The following is an 18,288-nucleotide window of genomic DNA, read 5'->3' on the forward strand; positions in this document are numbered from 1 at the left end:
GACACAACCAATCAGAGCAAAGCTTTCGCGGCTCGGCCCGCGCAGGCGCAGCAGCGGGCCACCGCCACCCCCACCATTACCCCACCCCACCCCTGGTGATTGGGCGACGAGGCACGCAGGGCGGGACGTCCGGTCGGAGCAGAAGGGTTTCCGTCGCAGCGGCGCCGCTTATGGCCTCGCTCAGGCCTCAGCTCGGGGCTTCGTTCGCGGCTGTCCGCGCTTTGTCGCTTCTCGGCTGCCGCCCGCCGCCCGCGACCTGCTCCACCTCGGCGGCCGCCTGCGGCGCCGCCATGGAGCCAGTGCCTCGCTGGCTGGCGGGGCTGCGCTTTGACAACCGCGCTCTGCGTGCGCTGCCGGTGGAGACGCCGCCGCCGGGCCCCGAGGGCGCCGCGTCTGAGCCGCGGCCGGTGCCCGGGGCCTGCTTCAGCCGCGTGCGGCCCACGCCCCTGCAGCAGCCGCGCCTGGTGGCGCTGTCGGAGCCCGCGCTGGCGCTGCTGGGCCTGGGCGCGCCGCCGGCCGACGACGCCTCCCGCGAGGCGCGCGAGGCCGAGGCCGCGCTCTTCTTCAGCGGCAACGCGCTGCTGCCCGGCGCGGAGCCCGCCGCGCACTGCTACTGCGGCCACCAGTTCGGCCACTTCGCCGGGCAGCTGGGCGACGGCGCTGCCATGTACCTGGGCGAGGTGTGCACGGCGGCCGGCGAGCGCTGGGAGCTGCAGCTTAAGGGCACCGGCCCCACGCCCTTCTCCAGGTGGGCGCTTCTCCAGGCGGGCCGGGCGGGGCGCCGGGCCTGAGGTGTGCTGACCCCCGGAGGGCCACCCCACTCTCTCTAGATGTGTGTGTGTGGGGGGCAGGCTGCGTGTGCATGCCCACTGAGCTTCGCCCCCGTTGGGGGTGGGATGTAACTCCGGAAAGTTTGATCTAGGGACGGAGGACATGGTTTGTAATGGCATCCTGGCGGAGGGAACAGCTTGTGGGAGGGAGGGCCCTGAGGCCAGGAGAGGCCCAGGCCTCCTTCCCTGCGGGCCTGCTGCTTGCCTGGTGCCCCTGCCCCCTCTGGCCGCCATAGTTTGGGGATTCCTGCTGACTGTCGTGTCAGGTGGAGCATCTGACGATCCCACAGCACTGGCAGCTGCCCATGCTCTGTTCTCACAAACCATCCAAGGACTTTGGACGTGTGACACGCTCGTGTTTACCGTGTGCGCAGACCAGCCACTGCTGCTCAGGGGAGCCAGGGTGACTTGTCAGGCGGACGCAGACAGCACAAGGCTTCCTCGAAATGCTCCGTGGGCGGTCTGCTTCCCGCCACTGTGCTCAGCATCTGCGTGTCCACTCCCAGGTGTCTGCTGGGCCACCGGAGCCCTGGGCAGGGACAACACCCCCTCGGATCCGCCCTCCCAGTGGATGTTCTCCCAGGCTCAGGCTTCCAAGCTGCAGGCCAGCCCTGTGCAGACCAGCAGTGAGGCGGGCAGTGTGAGGCAGCTGTGCAGGGGCCCGCGGCCGTCCAGGGCCTGGGTCCAGACCCAGCGGGGTGCTCTTCCCACAGCTGCCCTCCCCTCAGGTACAGACGCACCTGACGGTCTTGCTTTTTTCCACCAGGCAGTTCACATATTTAGTCCATATTCGTTGAATGCTTTTTGAATGGATAAGAAAATAGCGAAGTTGGCATTTTACACTCAAAGAAATCCTGAGGGTGTGTCTGTCCTCCAGCCACTCCTGTGCTCTCACCTCCTCTCCTTCCGGGGACGGGATACGTCCCCCCACCCCCACCCCAGCAGCTTTTTCTCAGCTCCTCAAAATAGCTGGTTCTTTCTCATCACCCATCTGCACACCTCTGTCTAAAGTTTTCCTGGTTCTGCCTGGCACCTCCACCACCCACCTCGAACACCCTGCCCAGAGCAGTCCACACCAGTGATCAACGGGAGATTCTGCCCCTTGGCACGATATGTAAATGCTTCTCCCCCGGAGCTGCTCATTCTGTGCACATCTTTAAACTTTATGTGTACATTTTTATAATTCATTTTTGCTAGTTATAGAGACAAACCTTTTTGTGAGAGGAATCAGCTACTGGAAGTCACTTTGTATTTGAACACTTGAGTTTTAAGTCAGTGCTTCCAGACCTGAGGTCTATTAGAATATCTTTTTTTTTTTCTTTAAAAGAAAGAGGCCCTTTGACCTTACTCAGCCGCAGGTGCTGGGGTCCTCAGCGTCAGTAACACTTGGGGTGTAGTGCAGAGTGGCTGTGAGTGGCTTAAGGCCAGCTGCTGGGTTTTGAGGGTTGGACAGGTAGCTGCTTCTGCCTCCTGCCTGCAGTGGGGCCTCTCTCGGCAGGAGCAGAACTCATCCTCAGCCGGGTCCATCCCAGCAGCCTGGCTGAGGACAGACATGGGCATGCAGGACAAGGGACTTGTCAATGTCCGATCAGCTGTGTGGGGGCAGGGCACCCTCTGAGGCCCTTCACCCTTGTTCTGTGATCATAGTTCAGCTCTGGCTTCTGTTTGGGAAACCTCACCCTGAGCAAGGAGACAGGTTTTCAGGTCATTTTTACCAGATTTGAGATGCGCGTGGGCTATGGTGGCTCCTGCCAGTAAACAAGAAATCCAGTTGGGCTGAGATGTGACTCCCAGGCCAGAGAGGGGGTGGAGTGACATTTGAGGACAGATTACCCTGACACACTTCCTTGCACAAACCAGGAGGTCAGTGGAGTACAGCTGTGGACTGAGGGTCACGCTGGCCAGGGGCAAGCAGTCACCCTTCAGAGAGCCCTGGGGTGAATTCCCAGCCGGTTTCCAGAGGTGTCGCTCACACCTGGGATGGCTCCCGGTTGAGGGCAAGCCGGAGGCCACCAGGGCCCGGAGTGCCAGTCTGAGCATGGCCTCTGCTTACCTTTGGCCTCCCTGGCCCCACTGTGCAGGCCCAGGCCCTTCCCAGCAGAGGACACAGGCAGCAGGCACAGCCAGACGCCTCACTCCGCAGTGGCGTCCTGCCAGGCAAGACAGAAGTTGTGCTCCTTGTCGTCCCACACGTTTTTGTTCTCAGATACCTTTCTGCATCGCTGTGGGTGCTTTCCTGCCAAGGAGAGTGCTGGCACACACTGCCCTTCACCAGGCCCGGCTCCCACGTGCAAAGATCCAAACTTACTTTGTTGGTATGTTTGTTTGCTAGGATGGGGGCCCTCGGAGGTCAGAGCGTCCAGCCCCTTGATCCTCCAGGGAGGGACATGGCTCTGCAGGCCCTTTGTTCTCATGTGCTGCTACCACTTTCTTTTTTTAAATAAAAATGAAAGAATTTCCGATCTGGCATATAAGAAGCTTGGAAGTCACCAGTCCATTCTAACAAGTAAAAAGCTGAACAAACTGGAAAATCAGCACCTTTTCTTAGCTCCATAAGAGAAGAGAGGTCACAAGGCAAACCTCTGCCCGCCAGACTGGAGAGACTGACGGCAGACAGACACAGAGAGCCACAACTTCCCAGAGCAGGAACCTCTGCAGGATCCTTGCTCTGTAAGTGACGAACTGCTGGAGGCTCGGTGTGAACAACTCAGAAACTCCAGGGGCACTGTTTTAAGGGGTCCCCACTCCTGTGAGTTTTATCTCCTGGAGCTCTATTAGGTTTGTACAGTAAATAGTGGAGAAAACTCCCCTTGTACTTTAGGCAGGGGGAGAGGAAAAGGAACCTTTTGAAACACACCAGAGCACTGTGCTGTGAGTGAGGCCTGACCTGATGGGGCTTCATCGGTGCCTGACTCACCTTGGTGAAGGGAATACCCCACTCCAGCCAGCTCTGGGGACAAGGGGACCAAGACACATCCATGGAAGTCCACAGTCCAGAGCACAGGTTCAGTAAAAGACTTACCTAATCCTAAGACTGTGAACATTACCCCCCAACCTACACTCATCACATCACTAAAGGCCTGTTTACAGCAGTTCCTTTCACCCAGGACATCAGGCCTGGCTGTCAACAGAAAATGACAAGGCACACCAAAAGGTGACAACACAGTGGGAAAAGACAGAGCAGCAGCAGAACCAGACTCATATGGCAGAGATGCTGGAATTAGCAGACTGGGAATTTTAAGCAACCGTGATTAATGTTCTAGGGCTCTATGGACAAAGTAGACAGCACGCAAAACAGGTGGAGGCAGAGAGGTGAAGACTCAAACAGAACCAGGAGAAATGCTAGTGATTTCTAGCAAAAACACTAATACAAATGGAGAATGCCTCTGATGGTCATGTTGGTGGACTGCACATAGAAGAGGAAGGAATCTCTGAGCTACAGGATATCTAAGTAACCACTTCCAAAGATGAAAAGTAAGGAGAGAAAAGACTGAAAACACAACAGACTGTCCAAGGATTCTGGGGACCTGTACATGCAGTAATGTGTGTGACGGGAATGCCAGGAGAGAAGGGACAGAAGGAATATCAGCAATAGTCACGACTGAGAGCTTTCCCAAATGAATGTCACACCAAACAGATCCAGGGAGCTCAGGGAACACCAGGCGGGATTAATGCCCCTGAAAACTGTACCTTGGCGCATCACTTTCAAGCTACAGAGAAGGAAAGATAAAGATAAAAATACAACAGAGTGAGAGGCAGAAGTCTGACCTGCAGAGCATCAGAGACGAGTTACAACTGCATCCTCAGAAACCGTGTGAGCGAGGAGAGCCGGGCGAAATGGAAGACCCACAGCCCGGACTCTACCCTGTGAAATGACCCTTCAAAAGTGAAGGGGGGCCGGCCAAGTGGCACGTTGATTAGGAGCTGGCTTGGGACGCCAGCTCTGAGCAGCAGGGCCCCAGTTCAGATCCCACATGAGGGCTAGTGACACTGCGCCCTCTACAGCTAAGATGCTGAACAACAGGTCGAGTTGGAACTGGCCTGCTGTGAGTCCCTGGCGATGGCGTAGGCTGCAGTGGGGCTGCCATAAGATACCGTGAGTGGCTGGCAGCCAGCATGAGCAACCGGCAGCCAGTGTGAGCTGCCAAGAGCCGCCGTGAGCGGCCATCCAGAGGCCAACGATGGAGTGCCTCACCTGGAAAGAGCACAATGATAATACCAACATGGGTCAGTGAAGTGACGTCCTCCACAGCTAGACTGAAGAACAAAAGGACAGCAACTTGTCTGTTCCCCTCCCCCAATTCCCCAATAAAATTAAAGAAAAAAAAATGAAGGGGAAGTAGACTTTCCCAGACAGACAAAGACTGAGGGAATTTGTTGCCAGTAGACCTCCCTTGCAAGAAATGTTCAAAGAAGTTCTCAGAAGGGAAATGATGTGGGTAAGAAACTCATATTCACATAAAGAACGAACACTGGAGAAGGAACTGAAGGAAAAATAAACACTTGGTTTTTTTTAGTCTTCATCTAACAACAGTTTGTTCTAAATACTACTAGTAACACTGTATTTGACCACATATATGTGTGTGTGTGTGTGTGTGTGTATATATATTTCCATATGCTTATGTATAAGTGAAATTGAGGACAGTAATGATATAGGGGTGGGAGGAAGGAATTAGGGTTATAAGGTACTCACACTACCCATGAGGTGGTGTAGTGTTATTTGAAAGTGGATTTGGATTAGTTGTAAATGTATATTATAAAATCTAGGGCAACCACTTAAAACAAGTTAAAACAAAGTGTAACTGATACACTAGGAGAGACTAATGAAAGGGGAGAAAATAGAATCACAAAATGCTCAATTAACACTACAAAAGGCAGAAAAGGAGTAGAAGACAAAAATTGAAAAGAGGAACAAATAGAAAATAGTCACGAATATGGTAAATTTTAATGCAACTAAATCAACATCACTTTGAACATCAGTGATCTAAGTGCACTAAAAACACGAGACTTAAGAGTGGATCAAAAAATACAACCCAGTTGTGTGTTGTCTACCCACTTTAAATATAAAGACAACATGGATTGAAAGGTAAAGGGATGAAGAAAGTCATGCCACGCTAACACTAATCAGAACAAGGAAAGTCATCAGAGATGAAAGAGGGCATCACATAAAGATGAAGGGGGTGAATGCTCCAGGAAGAAATAACAATCCTTAATGTGTAGGCACCTCACAACAGTGTCGAAATACATGAGGCAAAAGCTGACAGAACTGCGAGGAGAAGCAGTTGAAGCCACTGTTGCATCTGGAGGCTTCAACAGAAATGGTCAGCTCTAGGGCCGGTCAAGTGGCTCAGTTGGTTAAGAGTGTGAGCTCTGAGCAACAGGATCACCGGTTTGATTCCCACATGGGCCAGTGACGCTGCGCCTGAGCTGAACTGCCAACAGGTGACAGGATGGCTCAGCTGGTGAGAGCATGTGCTCCTAACAACAAGGTTGCCGGTTTGACTCCTTCATGGGATGGTGGGCTACGCCCACCCACAACTAAGATTGTACACGGCACCCTGTGAGCTGCCAGTGGGTGGCCGGATGGTGACTGGACTTGGAGCTGAGTTAGCTGCGCTCTCCACAACTAAGATTGAAGGGCAACAACTTGACTGTTCCCCTTCCCCAATTCCCCAATAAAATCTTTTTAAAAAAAAAAGATCCAGCGACAAGAGAACCAGAATGGACTTGGTTGAACTCAACAGTACCACCAATCAACTGGACAGAATGCACATGTGTAGACGGCTTCACCCAGCCACAGCAGAACACGCATTCTTCTCAAGGTCACGTGGAAAATTCACCCAGATAGAATGTGTAGGGTGCAAGGAAAGCAGTGATTAGAGAGAAATTTACAGCAGTGAATGCAAATGTTGGTAAATAAGAAATACCGAAAACCAATCATCCAAGCTTCCACCGTAGGAAACTAAGAAAAAGAAGAGCAAAGCAAATCCAAAGTAAGCAGAAGTAAATAAGTAAGAGAAATTAGAGCAGAAATCAATGAAATAGGAAATAGAGAAAATCAATTAAACCAAAAGCTGATCTTTTGAAAAGAATAGTAAAATCAGTAGTCCTCTAGCCAGGCTAACTAAGAAAGAAAGAGGACACAAATTACTAATACCAGAAATGAAATACCAGAAGAGACGTCACTATAAACCTAATGGACAGTAAAGGGATAATAAAGGAATATTATTAATAACTATGCTCACAAATTTGATAACACATACTAAACGGTCCAGTTCCTTGAAAGATGTAATCTGCCAAAACACTTAAGAATAGATACACGAAGATATTCTGAGTAGGCCTGTTTCTATTAAAGATATTGAGTCAACAATTAATAACCTTCAAAAACACAGAGCACCAGACCCAGATGGGTTCCCTGCTGAATTCTACCAAACATTTAAGGAAGACATATCAATTCTCTACAGCCTCTTTCAGAGGATAGAAGCAGAGGAAATACTTCCTAACTCATCCTGTGAGGCCAGCAGTCCCCTAATACCAAAACCAGACAAATACAATACCAAAGGAAAAAACCATAGACCGATATCTCTTATGATCGTAGATGCAAAAATCCTCAACAGAATATTAGCAAAGCAAATCCAATAATGTATAAGAAGAATTATACACCATGACCAAATGGGATTTATTCCAGGTAAGCAAGGCTGATTCAACATTAGAAAATTAATCAGTGCACACCATCAGATCAACAGGCTATGGAAGAAACATCACAGATCATGTCAACAGATGCAGAAAAAGCATCTGACAAAAATCCATTACCCACTCATGATAAAAACTTCACACTAGGAATAAAGGGAACTTCCTCAAATTGATAAAGAACATCTACAGAAAACTTCCAGCTAACATCTACTTAAGGATGAGAACCTCAATGCTTTCCCACTAAGATCAGAAAAAAAGGCAGGCTGTCCTCGGTCACCACTGCTTTTCAACATCACACTGGAAGGCCTAGCTGACGCAATAAGACAAAAAAGGAAATCAAAAGTATAGAGATTGAGATGGAGGAATTATTAAAACTGTCTTTGTTTGCAGATGACCATCCATGTAGAAAATCTCAAAGAACTGACAAGAAAATGAGCTAATAAGCAATTATAGCAAGATTGCCGGATACAAAGTTACCACACAAGAGTCGGTTACTATATACCAGCAATGAACAATGGGAATTTGAAATAAAAACATAATAGTACATAAATAAAAACCTGCACACAGGTGTTTCCAGCAGCTTTATTCTTAATTGCCAGAACTTGGAAGTAGCCAATACGCCCTTCAGTAGGCAGTGGACAAAGTGGTCCAGCCAGACAGTGAAATGTTATTCAACACTAAAAAGAAATAAGCTAACAGCCAGGAAAAGACATGGAGGGACCTTAAGTGCACGTCACTAAGTGAAAGAAGCCATCTGACCAGGCCGCACACTGTGTGGTTCCAGCTCTAGACATTCTGGAAAAGGGAGAACTGTGGGGACGGTACAAGGATCAGGGGCGTCAGGGTTGGGGAGGGATGAACAGGGGAGCACAGAGGCTTCTTAGGGCGGCGAAAATACTCAGTGTGACACTAAACTGGTGGCTACGTGTCCTGCATTTCTCCGAACCCATAGAATGTCCACCACCAATGTAAACTATGGACTCTGGGTGACAATGACGTGTATGTGCAGGTTCATCAACTGTCCCATCTGCTGGGGGTGCCGACACGGGGGGAGGCTGCTGGGGGAGGGGGGAGAGATATGGGAACTCTGCACTTTCCACTCAGTTTTGCTGTGAACCTGAAACTGCTCTGAAAAATAGTCTATTAAAAAATAATAATAATAGAGGCTTAGTGTAATAAAAACAGTTGAAGGCATACGAGCCTGTCAGTAGTCTGAGGTCCTTCCCCCCACTACAAACTGCTGTTGTGTGTATGTGTGTTACTGTGTTTTTGTAAAATAAATTCATACAAACAACTGCAGTGTGTGTGACACGACGAGCGGGCTGCCTGGTGTGGCCTTTATCATCCTCGGCGTTCACTCAGCTGCAGGCTGGGTACTTGGGCTGAGGCTCCAGACCCGGGACAGCCTGGTCTCGTGGACAGTGGACTTCTGACCGTGCTATCAGAGCCACATGTGAATGGTTTTCAAGCGCTTTCGGCATGTGTCAGGCCCCTCCCTGGGCTGCCCGATCCTGGATGCTGTGCGACACCCGCCTGACCGGCAGTGACTCCTGTGTTTGATTCCAGACAGGCTGACGGTCGCAAGGTGCTGCGGTCCAGCATCCGGGAGTTCCTGTGCAGCGAGGCCATGTTCCACCTGGGCGTCCCCACCACGCGGGCCGGGGCCTGCGTCACGTCGCAGTCCACGGTCGTGCGCGACGTGTTCTATGATGGTAATCCCAAGCGTGAACCGTGCGCGGTCGTGTTGCGTATAGCTCCCACCTTCCTCAGGTAATGCGCCCGCGGGCCTGTGTTCACTCGGTTAGCAGGTCAAGGCCACGTGCTTAGGCAACTGGAATGCCCCTCGGTGACATGGTCAGGACCTGGCCGCTGGCCCATCCCTGGGGCAGCAGAAGCAGAGTGTCCAGGAAGGAGACACTGCACCACGGGAGGGACTTGGGGGCCAGAGGCACTGGGCACGTTCTGGCTCGGCAGTGCCGCCCTGCGTGTGCACAGCTGTGCCAAGCCCTCGCACACTCCCTGTTCAGACTCTGGCCACCATGAGACAAAATGGGGTGGCGGCTAGAGGGCAGGGGCCGGCAGGGTGCAGGGCCTCGGGCAGTCGGGGGCTGTCCACACATGAGGTTCCGGGAGGGGGCGCATAGCTGTTTACTTGGAGTTTATGACAAGGAACTTCACCAAGCAAATGACCTTACTCTGAGTCATGATGAGTAAGGGCTGGTACACTCCTGGCAAGCCCGTCTTCCTCGCCCGGTCATTAAATGGAGTCCTTTCTGCCTCCATCACCAATGTCACCGTGCTGCCTGCCATCAAACCCAGAGTTGCCAGGAGGAGGCTATGGCAACCTCTCGGCTCTGATGTGCCCTTGTGCATGTCAAAGCACCTGAGACAGCTCAGCTGTCACCAGGCCAGCCCCCTGGGGGATGGGAGGAGCCAGGGCAGCCCCAGGACGTGCTCTGCAGCAGCAGCACCGGATTCTGACCAGCCCTTCCCTGCCGTGGGCCTTCCTGGAACAGGTGGGCAGTCGGGGAGCCGCCTCCCACTAGCTGCTGGCCATAACCCCAGCTGTGGCACCCAGACTGCCTCCAGACATTGCGTCACATCCCCTGGGGGCATGGGACTCGGTGGAGAACCACTGCTGACCGCTCACAGGCAGTGACCATAGTAGACACAGCTGACCCTGCTGGTCACTGCACCTGGACTGACGTGTCCCTAGGTGTGGGAGCGTGAGCATGCAGCCCTGCTCGTCCTGGTCGAGTCGGGGGCCAGACGGCCATGGCGGTCCCTGGGCTGTGTGGAAGGTGACCCGCAGTGCGCCGTGCCTGTCCTGTCACTGAAAGACTAGCGCTCCCTGGTTTCGTGTGCTCTCGGTGTTCTTCCCTCTGGAGGCTCTGAGCTCTAGCGGCCGCACTTTCTCCACTCATGGGGCGGGGTTGCCGCTAACCTTTCGAAAACTTGGTCCCCCTCCAGGTTCGGGTCCTTTGAGATTTTTAAGTCCACAGACGAGCGCACAGGGCATGCAGGCCCCAGCGTGGGGAGGAATGACATTCGCATACAGATGCTGGACTATGTTATCGGCACTTTTTACCCTGAAATCCAGGCCGCTCATGCCAGCGACAGTGTGCAGAGGAACGCTGCCTTCTTCCGCGAGGTAGGCGGGCTGTGGCCTCCTGCAGGCGCGTGGGTGCTCAGCCTGCCTGCCTGAGGGCCCTGGGTCAGCGCCCTTGCCACCAGAAGTGGGTGCCGAGCCGCTGTCACCCCCCAAGCCTTCTGGGCTGGGCTCTCTCACTTCCTGTCTGCTGAGGCGAGCGCCTGGGCCAGGGGACGCCAGCCGGTGGCGCTCAGCTCCCACCTGTGGCGGGTGATCCGGGCGGGTCGCCCTTCCTCTCCAGCCTCCATCTGTCTGTCAGGGGTTCCTGGAGCGTCCTCAGCCTCACATGCGTGGCACGTGCGGGGCCAGTGTCACGGCGCTGGGCGGGTAGGCTGTTTAAGCCCCTGCTGAAGCCTGCAGGGTGAGGCTGGGTCCAGGGGCACAGGGTCCTGGGCCTAGGGCAGGTTTTGCCTGATGACGTGGTCTCCTCCTTTGCACATGGTTGTCCCACTGGGCCTGAGCCACGGGGATGTCACGGTTCTGTGATTTTTCTGGTGTGCGTACAAGGCCAAATGTGTGAGTCTGTAAGAGACAGACGAGCCCACACCTCAGCTCCTTCAAAGCCGTGTCCCTTCTTAAACGCTCTCCTGAATGGCTGGGTGCTGGCCCAGATGACAGCGTGCTGGGATGGAGCCCTCAGAGGGCACAGCTCGCTTGGGGAGAGACGGGGGAGCAACCAGGCCCGTCCTGCCGCAGGTGACACGTCGCACGGCCCGGACGGTGGCTGAGTGGCAGTGTGTGGGCTTCTGCCACGGCGTGCTCAACACGGACAACATGAGCGTCGTGGGGCTCACCATCGATTATGGGCCCTTTGGCTTCCTGGACAGGTGAGCAGCCCCCTGCCCGGCCAGGGACACGGCCGGGGAGGGCACACCACGTGCCCTCGTGGCCTGGCAGGAGAGGACAGTGCCCCGCGGGTGCGGCTGATTTCCTTAACGCCTGGTCGCTGTTCCCAGCAGCAAAGTCCCCTGGAGGGCTGGGTTTCAAGCAGAGAAGCCTTTTTAAAGGGTGGCTGCGCTCCCAGCAGGAGGTGGACTGAAGGGGCAGTGACGGGGGCAGGAAGAGGGTGCCGCCTGGCCAGGGGCGACGCGTGGGGTGCTGCTTCCCTGCCCCTGAGGTGGGGCCGTCGGGGCTGCTGGCCAGTTGTGTGGGCGGGACAGGGCCCTTGACCTGGGCAGTTTGGATGCCCCAAGGGCCTGCACTGTCTCGCTGGGCAGCACCACAGCTCGCTCCCCCGTGTGGCAGGTACGACCCCGACCACGTGTGCAATGCCTCCGACAACGCCGGGCGCTATGCGTACAGCAAGCAGCCTGAGGTGTGCAAATGGAACCTGCAGAAGCTGGCCGAGGCCCTGGAGCCCGAGCTGCCCCTGGAGCTGGCCGAGGCCATCCTGGCCGAGAACTACGACGCCGAGTTCCGCAGGCACTACCTGCACAAGATGCGCAGGAAGCTGGGCCTCATCCAGGCCGCGTGCGAGGAGGACGCAGCGCTGGTGGCCCAGCTCCTGGAAACCATGCAGCAGACCGGTGAGCGCGGGCGGACACGCCACACGGGGCTGTCCCCACTGTACCCTTTGAGCCATTTCTCAGCACACCGTCTAGTGGCACTAGGTGCATTCACACTGTTGTGCAGCCATCCCCACCATCATCTCCAGAATTTTCCATCTTCTCCAACCGAAACTCTATCCCCATTAAACACTAGCTCCCCAGGCACACACCCCCCCGCGGCACCCACATTTCCACTCTATCTGTAAATGTGACAACTGTAGGTCCCTCACAGCAGTGGATCACAGTGTCTGTCCTGATTGCGCTCAGCATCACATCCCAAGGTCCATCTGTGCTAAGGCAGAATAACGTCCATTCCACGAGTGGACCGCGCTTTGCTTGTCCATCACCATCGATGGACACGGGTTGTTCTCACCCGCTAGCTGCTGTGAACACACACGTACAAACGTCTGAGCCCCCGTTCTCGGCTTTTGGTTACACACGAGGCCTGGGGTGTGCTTCACTCACCGAATTGCTCTGGCTACCCCTCCTGGCACAATGTGGGACAGACGGTGGGGCGGCACCCCACTGGGTCCTGATCTCAGGGGAAGCTCTCGGTCCCTCACCGCTGAGTCCGGAGTCACCTGTGGTCCGTTTCATACATGCCGTTGGTCAGGGTAAGGAGGTTTCCTCCTGTTTCTAGTTTGAGTGTGTTCACCGTTCTGCCTCAGTTGAGATGCTCACATGGTTTTACTCCTTCAGTCAGAATTGTCTTAGTCACTTTAAAGTGCTATAATAAAGTGCCACCAATGGGGCCGTAAACAATGGACATTGGTTCCTCAGTTCTGGAGGCTGCAAGTCTGAGGTCAGGGTGCCAGCAGATTTTGTCTGGTGAGGACCCCCCACTCGTTCACAGATGGCTGCCCTCTCGCTGTGTCCCTTCCGACAAGGGCACAGGAGGCCCCACCTCCTCTGCCATCACTGGGGTATGGAGGTCCCATGTGTGAATGTGGGGGACACAAATGTTCAGTCCATGGAATGTCCCCTGAATTCCTGGGGTAAATGCTACTTTGTCATGGTGTCTTATCCTTTTAATATACTACTGACTGGTTCACTAGTAGTCGGTTGAGGATTTTTGCATCCATGTTCCTCAGGGATATTGGTCTAGTTTTCTTGTCCTGTCTTTCTTTGGCTTTCTATGAAGCCATTGCCAGTCTCAGAACAAATGAGAAAGTGCTCCCTCCTTTTATTAAGAGTTTGAGACGGATTGGTGTTAATTCTTCCTTAAATGTTTGGTAGAATTCCCCAGTGAAGCCGTCAGGTCCAGAGGTGTTCTGTTAGGAGGTTTTGGATTACTGACTCGATGATCTTACTGGTGATAAGACTGTGCAGGTTTTCTACTTCTTGAGTCAGTTTTGGAAATTTGTGTTTCTAGGAATTTGTGTGTCATCTAAGTTATCTAATGTATTGGCATACAATTGTTTGTCGTATTCTCTTGTGGTCTTTTGTTTCTGTATGGTCAATAGCTATGGCCTCACTTTGATTTCTGATTTTAGTTATTTGTGTTTCTTTTTTTGTCAGTGTAGCTAAGTTTGTCAATTTTGATGATCTTTTCAAAGAACCAACTCTTTGTTTCATTGATTTTTCTCTTACTGGTTTTCTGTTCACTATTTCATTTACCTCTGCTCTTCCTTTCTGCTAACCCTGGTCTTATTTTGTTGTCTAGTTCATTAGATATATAAGATTAAGTTATTGATTTGAGATATTTTAATCGATGTAATTGACATATAACATCATGTTCACTTCAGGTATACAACATGACGACTTGATATTTGTATATATTGCAAAATGGTCACTAATCAGTTGCCAACTATTTTTTCTTGTGATGAGTGAGACTTGCTCTTTTAATATTGGTGTTTACAGCTGTGACCCCCACCCCCTCCCCCAGACACTGCTTCTTTGGTGTGCTGTCTGAGCATTTGTTTTTTTTAAGATTTTATTGGGGAATTGGGGGAGGGGAACAGTGTTGGGGAATTGGGGAAGGGGACCGGCCAAGTTGTTGTTCGTCAGTCTTCGTTGTGGCAGGCACCACTTGCCATCTGGCTGCCTGTCTGCAGCTCGTGGCCTCTAAGCTCAAGGTGCTGTGTTCAATCTTAGTTGTGGGTGGGTGTAGCACCATCTATGTGGGAGTAGAACCAGCAGCCTTGTTGTTAAAAGCGCACGCTCCATCCACTGAGCCATCCGGGCGGCAGCTCAGCTTAAGGTGCCGAGTTCAGCCTTAGTTGTGGGCGGGCATAGCCCACCATCGAACAGGCAGTCTTGTTAGGAGCACGTTCTCACCAGCTGAGCCATCCTGCCACCTGTTGGCAGCTCAGCTTGGACGCATCACTGGCCCAGGTGGGAATTGACCCGGCAGCCCCGTTGCTCAGAGCCCGTGCTCTTAAGCTCTTAACCAACTGAACCACTCGGCCGGCCCCTCTGAGCATTTTGAATTTCCCTTGTGATTTCTTTTTTGGATCCACTGGTTGTGTTTTCACATTATGTGTGAATTTTCATTTTTCTTTTTTGATTTCTAGCTTCATTCCATGTGGTTAGAGAAAATACATTTTCAAATGTATGGAAACTTGTTTTATGGCCTAAGGTGGAGCGTGTGCTTCTCTGGCTGGACAGCGTGCTGGATCTAGTTGGTTTGCAGCACTATTCAAGTTCTCCTTGTCGACCTTCGGCCACATGTTCCATTTAAATCATCGGAAGTGGGGTGTTGACATCTCATTATGACCATTTTCTCTTTCTCCCTTCAACTCTATGGATATTTGCTTTATATATTTTGGAACCTGTTTGGTGCATATATGTCCATAATTGTTACATCTTGATCAATTGCTTTTTATCGATAAATAATGTTCTATGAATTTTTTAAAGTGCGCTTTGTCTGACAGTAGTAGAGCCACCCAGCTCTCTTTAGGTTACTGTTTGCGACATTTTTTCCATCCTTTTACTTGCAACTTATTTTAGTCTAAAGCGAGTATCTTACAGACAGGATGTAATTGGGTCTGTTTTTAATCTATCCTGCCAATCTCTGCTTTTGGACTGGAGAATAATCCATTTACTTTTTAAGTCATTACTGACAAGGACAGGCTTCTGTCATTTTGCTACTTGTTTTCTGTGTCTTAACACCATTTTTGTCCCTCCTTTTCTCGACTACTGCTCTCAAGTTTAGTTGATTTTTTGGTAGTATGCTGTATTGACTCCCTTCTCATTTCCTTTTGTGTATATTTTTTGGATGTTTTCTTAGGGGTTATGGTGACAGTGTTTTAACAAGTCAGGCTGAGGACCTCACGGTGTCTGTCGTGTGTGGAGCCCCATGCTGGGCGTGTTTCAGTGGCTTCTCCTGGACACGGAAGCTCCTGACGGGGGCAGCAATTTCAGTGACAGTGCTGAGGGCCACGGGCCAGCCTCAGGGCCTTCACTACTGTACCCATTTTACAGGTGAAGACACGGGCTGGAGGCCTTGAGAGACTGAAGGGACTTACCGGGTTCAGAGTGGTAGCTGAGTGGGGCGGGGCAGAGGGCTCAGGAGTCCTGGACCTGACGGAGTCGGGCTCCCACACGGTGCTGGACGGATGTGCGGGTCAGTGAGCGAGCTGTGCGGGAGGGACGTGCAGGGCCTGCCTCCCAGCACCCTGAGCCGCTGTGTTCCAGGTGCCGACTTCACCAACACCTTCTACCTGCTGAGCTCCTTCCCAGTGGGGCCGGAGCCCCCGGACCTGGCTGACTTCCTGACGGCGCTGACCGCACAGTGCGCCTCCCTGGAGGAGCTGAGGCTGGCCTTCCGACCCCAGATGGACCCCCGGTGGGTACGCGGGTCTTGCTTCCAGAAAGGGAGGAACATTTAGAACAGAGCACATGGGGGATGTGCCCTCAGAGAATGCTGGACAGTTAGCTGGGCACCTGGGGGGCCATGTGGCTGCTCCACTCCCAGGACTGGGGTGGTCCTGTCCCTTCTCCGTGGCACTGGGGCCCACTGGTCAGAGGACAGTGATGCTGACACTGGCATGGGTAGGACCAGGGGTCGGCAAACTTTTGAGATGGAAAAGCTGCCAGGGATCAGTAAATTGCGGCTCGCGAGCCGCAGGCTCTGAAGTAAAATTGAAAATGAAAATAAAAATATCATGGTTTCACTTACAAAATTTTTAAAGTATATTATTCACATAATGGTGATTATGTAAAAATATATTTATGGCTCGCAAATAATTTTTAAGTTGTTGTGAGGGACAGGATTGGCTCTTCCAGGGGTCGGCAAACTTTTGAGACGGAACGTACCCAAAGAGCCGCATGTGGCTCACGAGCCGCAGTTTGCCGAAACCCTGGGAAGGACGGACAGCACAGGCTGCAAGCCAGTGGTCTGCTCTGGGGCAGCGTCCCAGATCAGCTCTCAGGCCTACCTAGGAAGAGCCTGTGGGCCCTGAGGCGCCCACCAGGTCATGCTTTCTGCACCGTCACCCAGTGGGAGGAGCACGCATGGCTCAAGGGTGCAGCCCACGTTCAGGATAAGATCTGGGAGGTATGCTTTTAATAAACAAGCCAACAGACTGTGGTCCAAGAGGAATTTAGTGCAGCAGCGTGGAGAGTGGGCTGAGGCTCTCAGGACCCACTGAATGAAGCCAGTGCGACTGGGGCAGGGATGTCAGCGGCTGCCCTGACCCCCAGGTCCTTTTAGAAGTGGGGAAGGGTCAGCCCTGTGGTCATCGTGGGAGGTGACAGCAGGGACCCCCTCCCAAAGGAAGCTGGTGCTGGGCTGGGATGCAGACAGGCGCAAAGCAGCAGAGAGATGGGGCCCTACCACTGGTCTTGCTTTCTGGGGCCCGGGTGGTGCCACACCCTCCCCTACCCACCCACCCTTGGGGTCTGCCCAAGGCAGCCGGTAGCCTCTGCTTCTTGGGTGCAGCTGTGTCCCGTCAAGTGAGGGGCTGCTGGCAGGTGCCTGTGTGTGACGGGGCAGCTGAGGCCATTGCCGCTGCCTCCTCCATGCTGGGACAGTCGTCACTGTGGTGTCCGGCAGTCCCAGGCCACGGTCCACAGCCTCTTGGGCGCGCTGACACCCCCCGTCTTGCGCAGGCAGCTTTCAATGATGCTGATGCTGGCACAGTCAAACCCGCAGCTCTTCGCACTCATCGGCACCCAGGCCAACATCACGAAGGAGCTGGAGCGCGTGGAACAGCAGTCACGGCTGGAGCAGCTGAGCCCGGCTGAGCTGCTGAGCAGAAACAGGGGCCACTGGGCTGACTGGCTCCAGGAGTACAGGTGAGGCCAGCCCTGCCGTCCGCGAGGGGGCTGCAGATGACCCCCATCCAGGGAGCCCGTGGAAGCGGGGTGGGGGCTGCAGCTACTAGAGGGGAGGGCTTGTTTGTGCTTCCAGAGCCCGGCTGGAGAAGGACAGGAAAGGGGCCAGTGACGCTGCCGCCTGGCAGGCTGAGCGCGTGCGTGTCATGCACGCCAGCAACCCCAAGTACATCCTGCGGAACTACATCGCGCAGAACGCCATCGAGGCTGCCGAGAATGGAGACTTCTCAGAGGCAAGGACGCTTGTCCCTCTTGCCCCTGGGCCCCGCCCGCAGCAGGGGGTGGGTCAGGGAGGGGGCCGCCCATAACCTCTCCTGCTCCGTCCTCTGCAGGTACGGCGGGTGCTGAAGCTGCTGGAGGCCCCATACTGCATGGTGGGCGAGACCGCCGAGGCCCTGGAGGCTGCTGAACCCGAGGGGACCGGTGGGGCAGCAGGCAGGCGGCGCTCCTACAGCAGCAAGCCCCCGCTCTGGGCAGCGGAACTCTGTGTCACATGATCCTCGTAGCCGCCTTGGGGATCCAGCTGGAAGCCCCCAAGGCCCCATGTCTAGCCGAGTCCAGGAGGCAGTGCCCAGCCAGGGGACAACCCCGCAGCCCGCCTCTCCATGACGGCAGAGACATCCAGTCAGGACCTGACCTGTCTCTGCCTGACGCTGACTCGGCAGCCCGGCACCACGCTCAGCAGGCGGGCCGGGCGGCAGCCCCCGCCGCCCTGCCAGCCTAAGGAGGTGCTGCGTGGCCCCCGCTCGGGGGTGAGGCCCCTGAATAAAACACGCAGCAGCGTCCTGGC

The 18,288-nt window shown here is 53.8% G+C and overlaps 1 protein-coding gene across 2 annotated transcripts; it reads left to right on the top strand.

The window, feature by feature from the left end:
* Positions 1–120: 120 nt before the first annotated feature.
* On the top strand, positions 121–18,283 carry SELENOO (selenoprotein O). Of its 2 annotated transcripts, none has more exons than XM_019668559.1 (9): positions 121–748; positions 9,090–9,293; positions 10,494–10,674; positions 11,371–11,501; positions 11,920–12,200; positions 15,858–16,008; positions 17,274–17,459; positions 17,575–17,731; positions 17,831–18,283. In XM_019668559.1, exons 1-9 carry the CDS (start codon positions 171–173, stop codon positions 18,002–18,004), a joined length of 2,043 nt encoding a protein of 680 aa, XP_019524104.1. In that variant the 5' UTR covers positions 121–170; the 3' UTR covers positions 18,005–18,283. The 2 variants fall into 2 exon arrangements, with proteins under 2 accessions (XP_019524104.1, XP_019524105.1); XM_019668560.1 differs by having other exon boundaries at positions 17,831–17,995.
* The last annotated feature ends 5 nt before the right edge of the window (positions 18,284–18,288 follow it).

This window comes from Hipposideros armiger, unplaced genomic scaffold, assembly GCF_001890085.2.
Source record: "Hipposideros armiger isolate ML-2016 unplaced genomic scaffold, ASM189008v1 scaffold_530, whole genome shotgun sequence".
In the NCBI taxonomy this organism is placed as follows: Eukaryota; Metazoa; Chordata; class Mammalia; order Chiroptera; family Hipposideridae; genus Hipposideros; species Hipposideros armiger.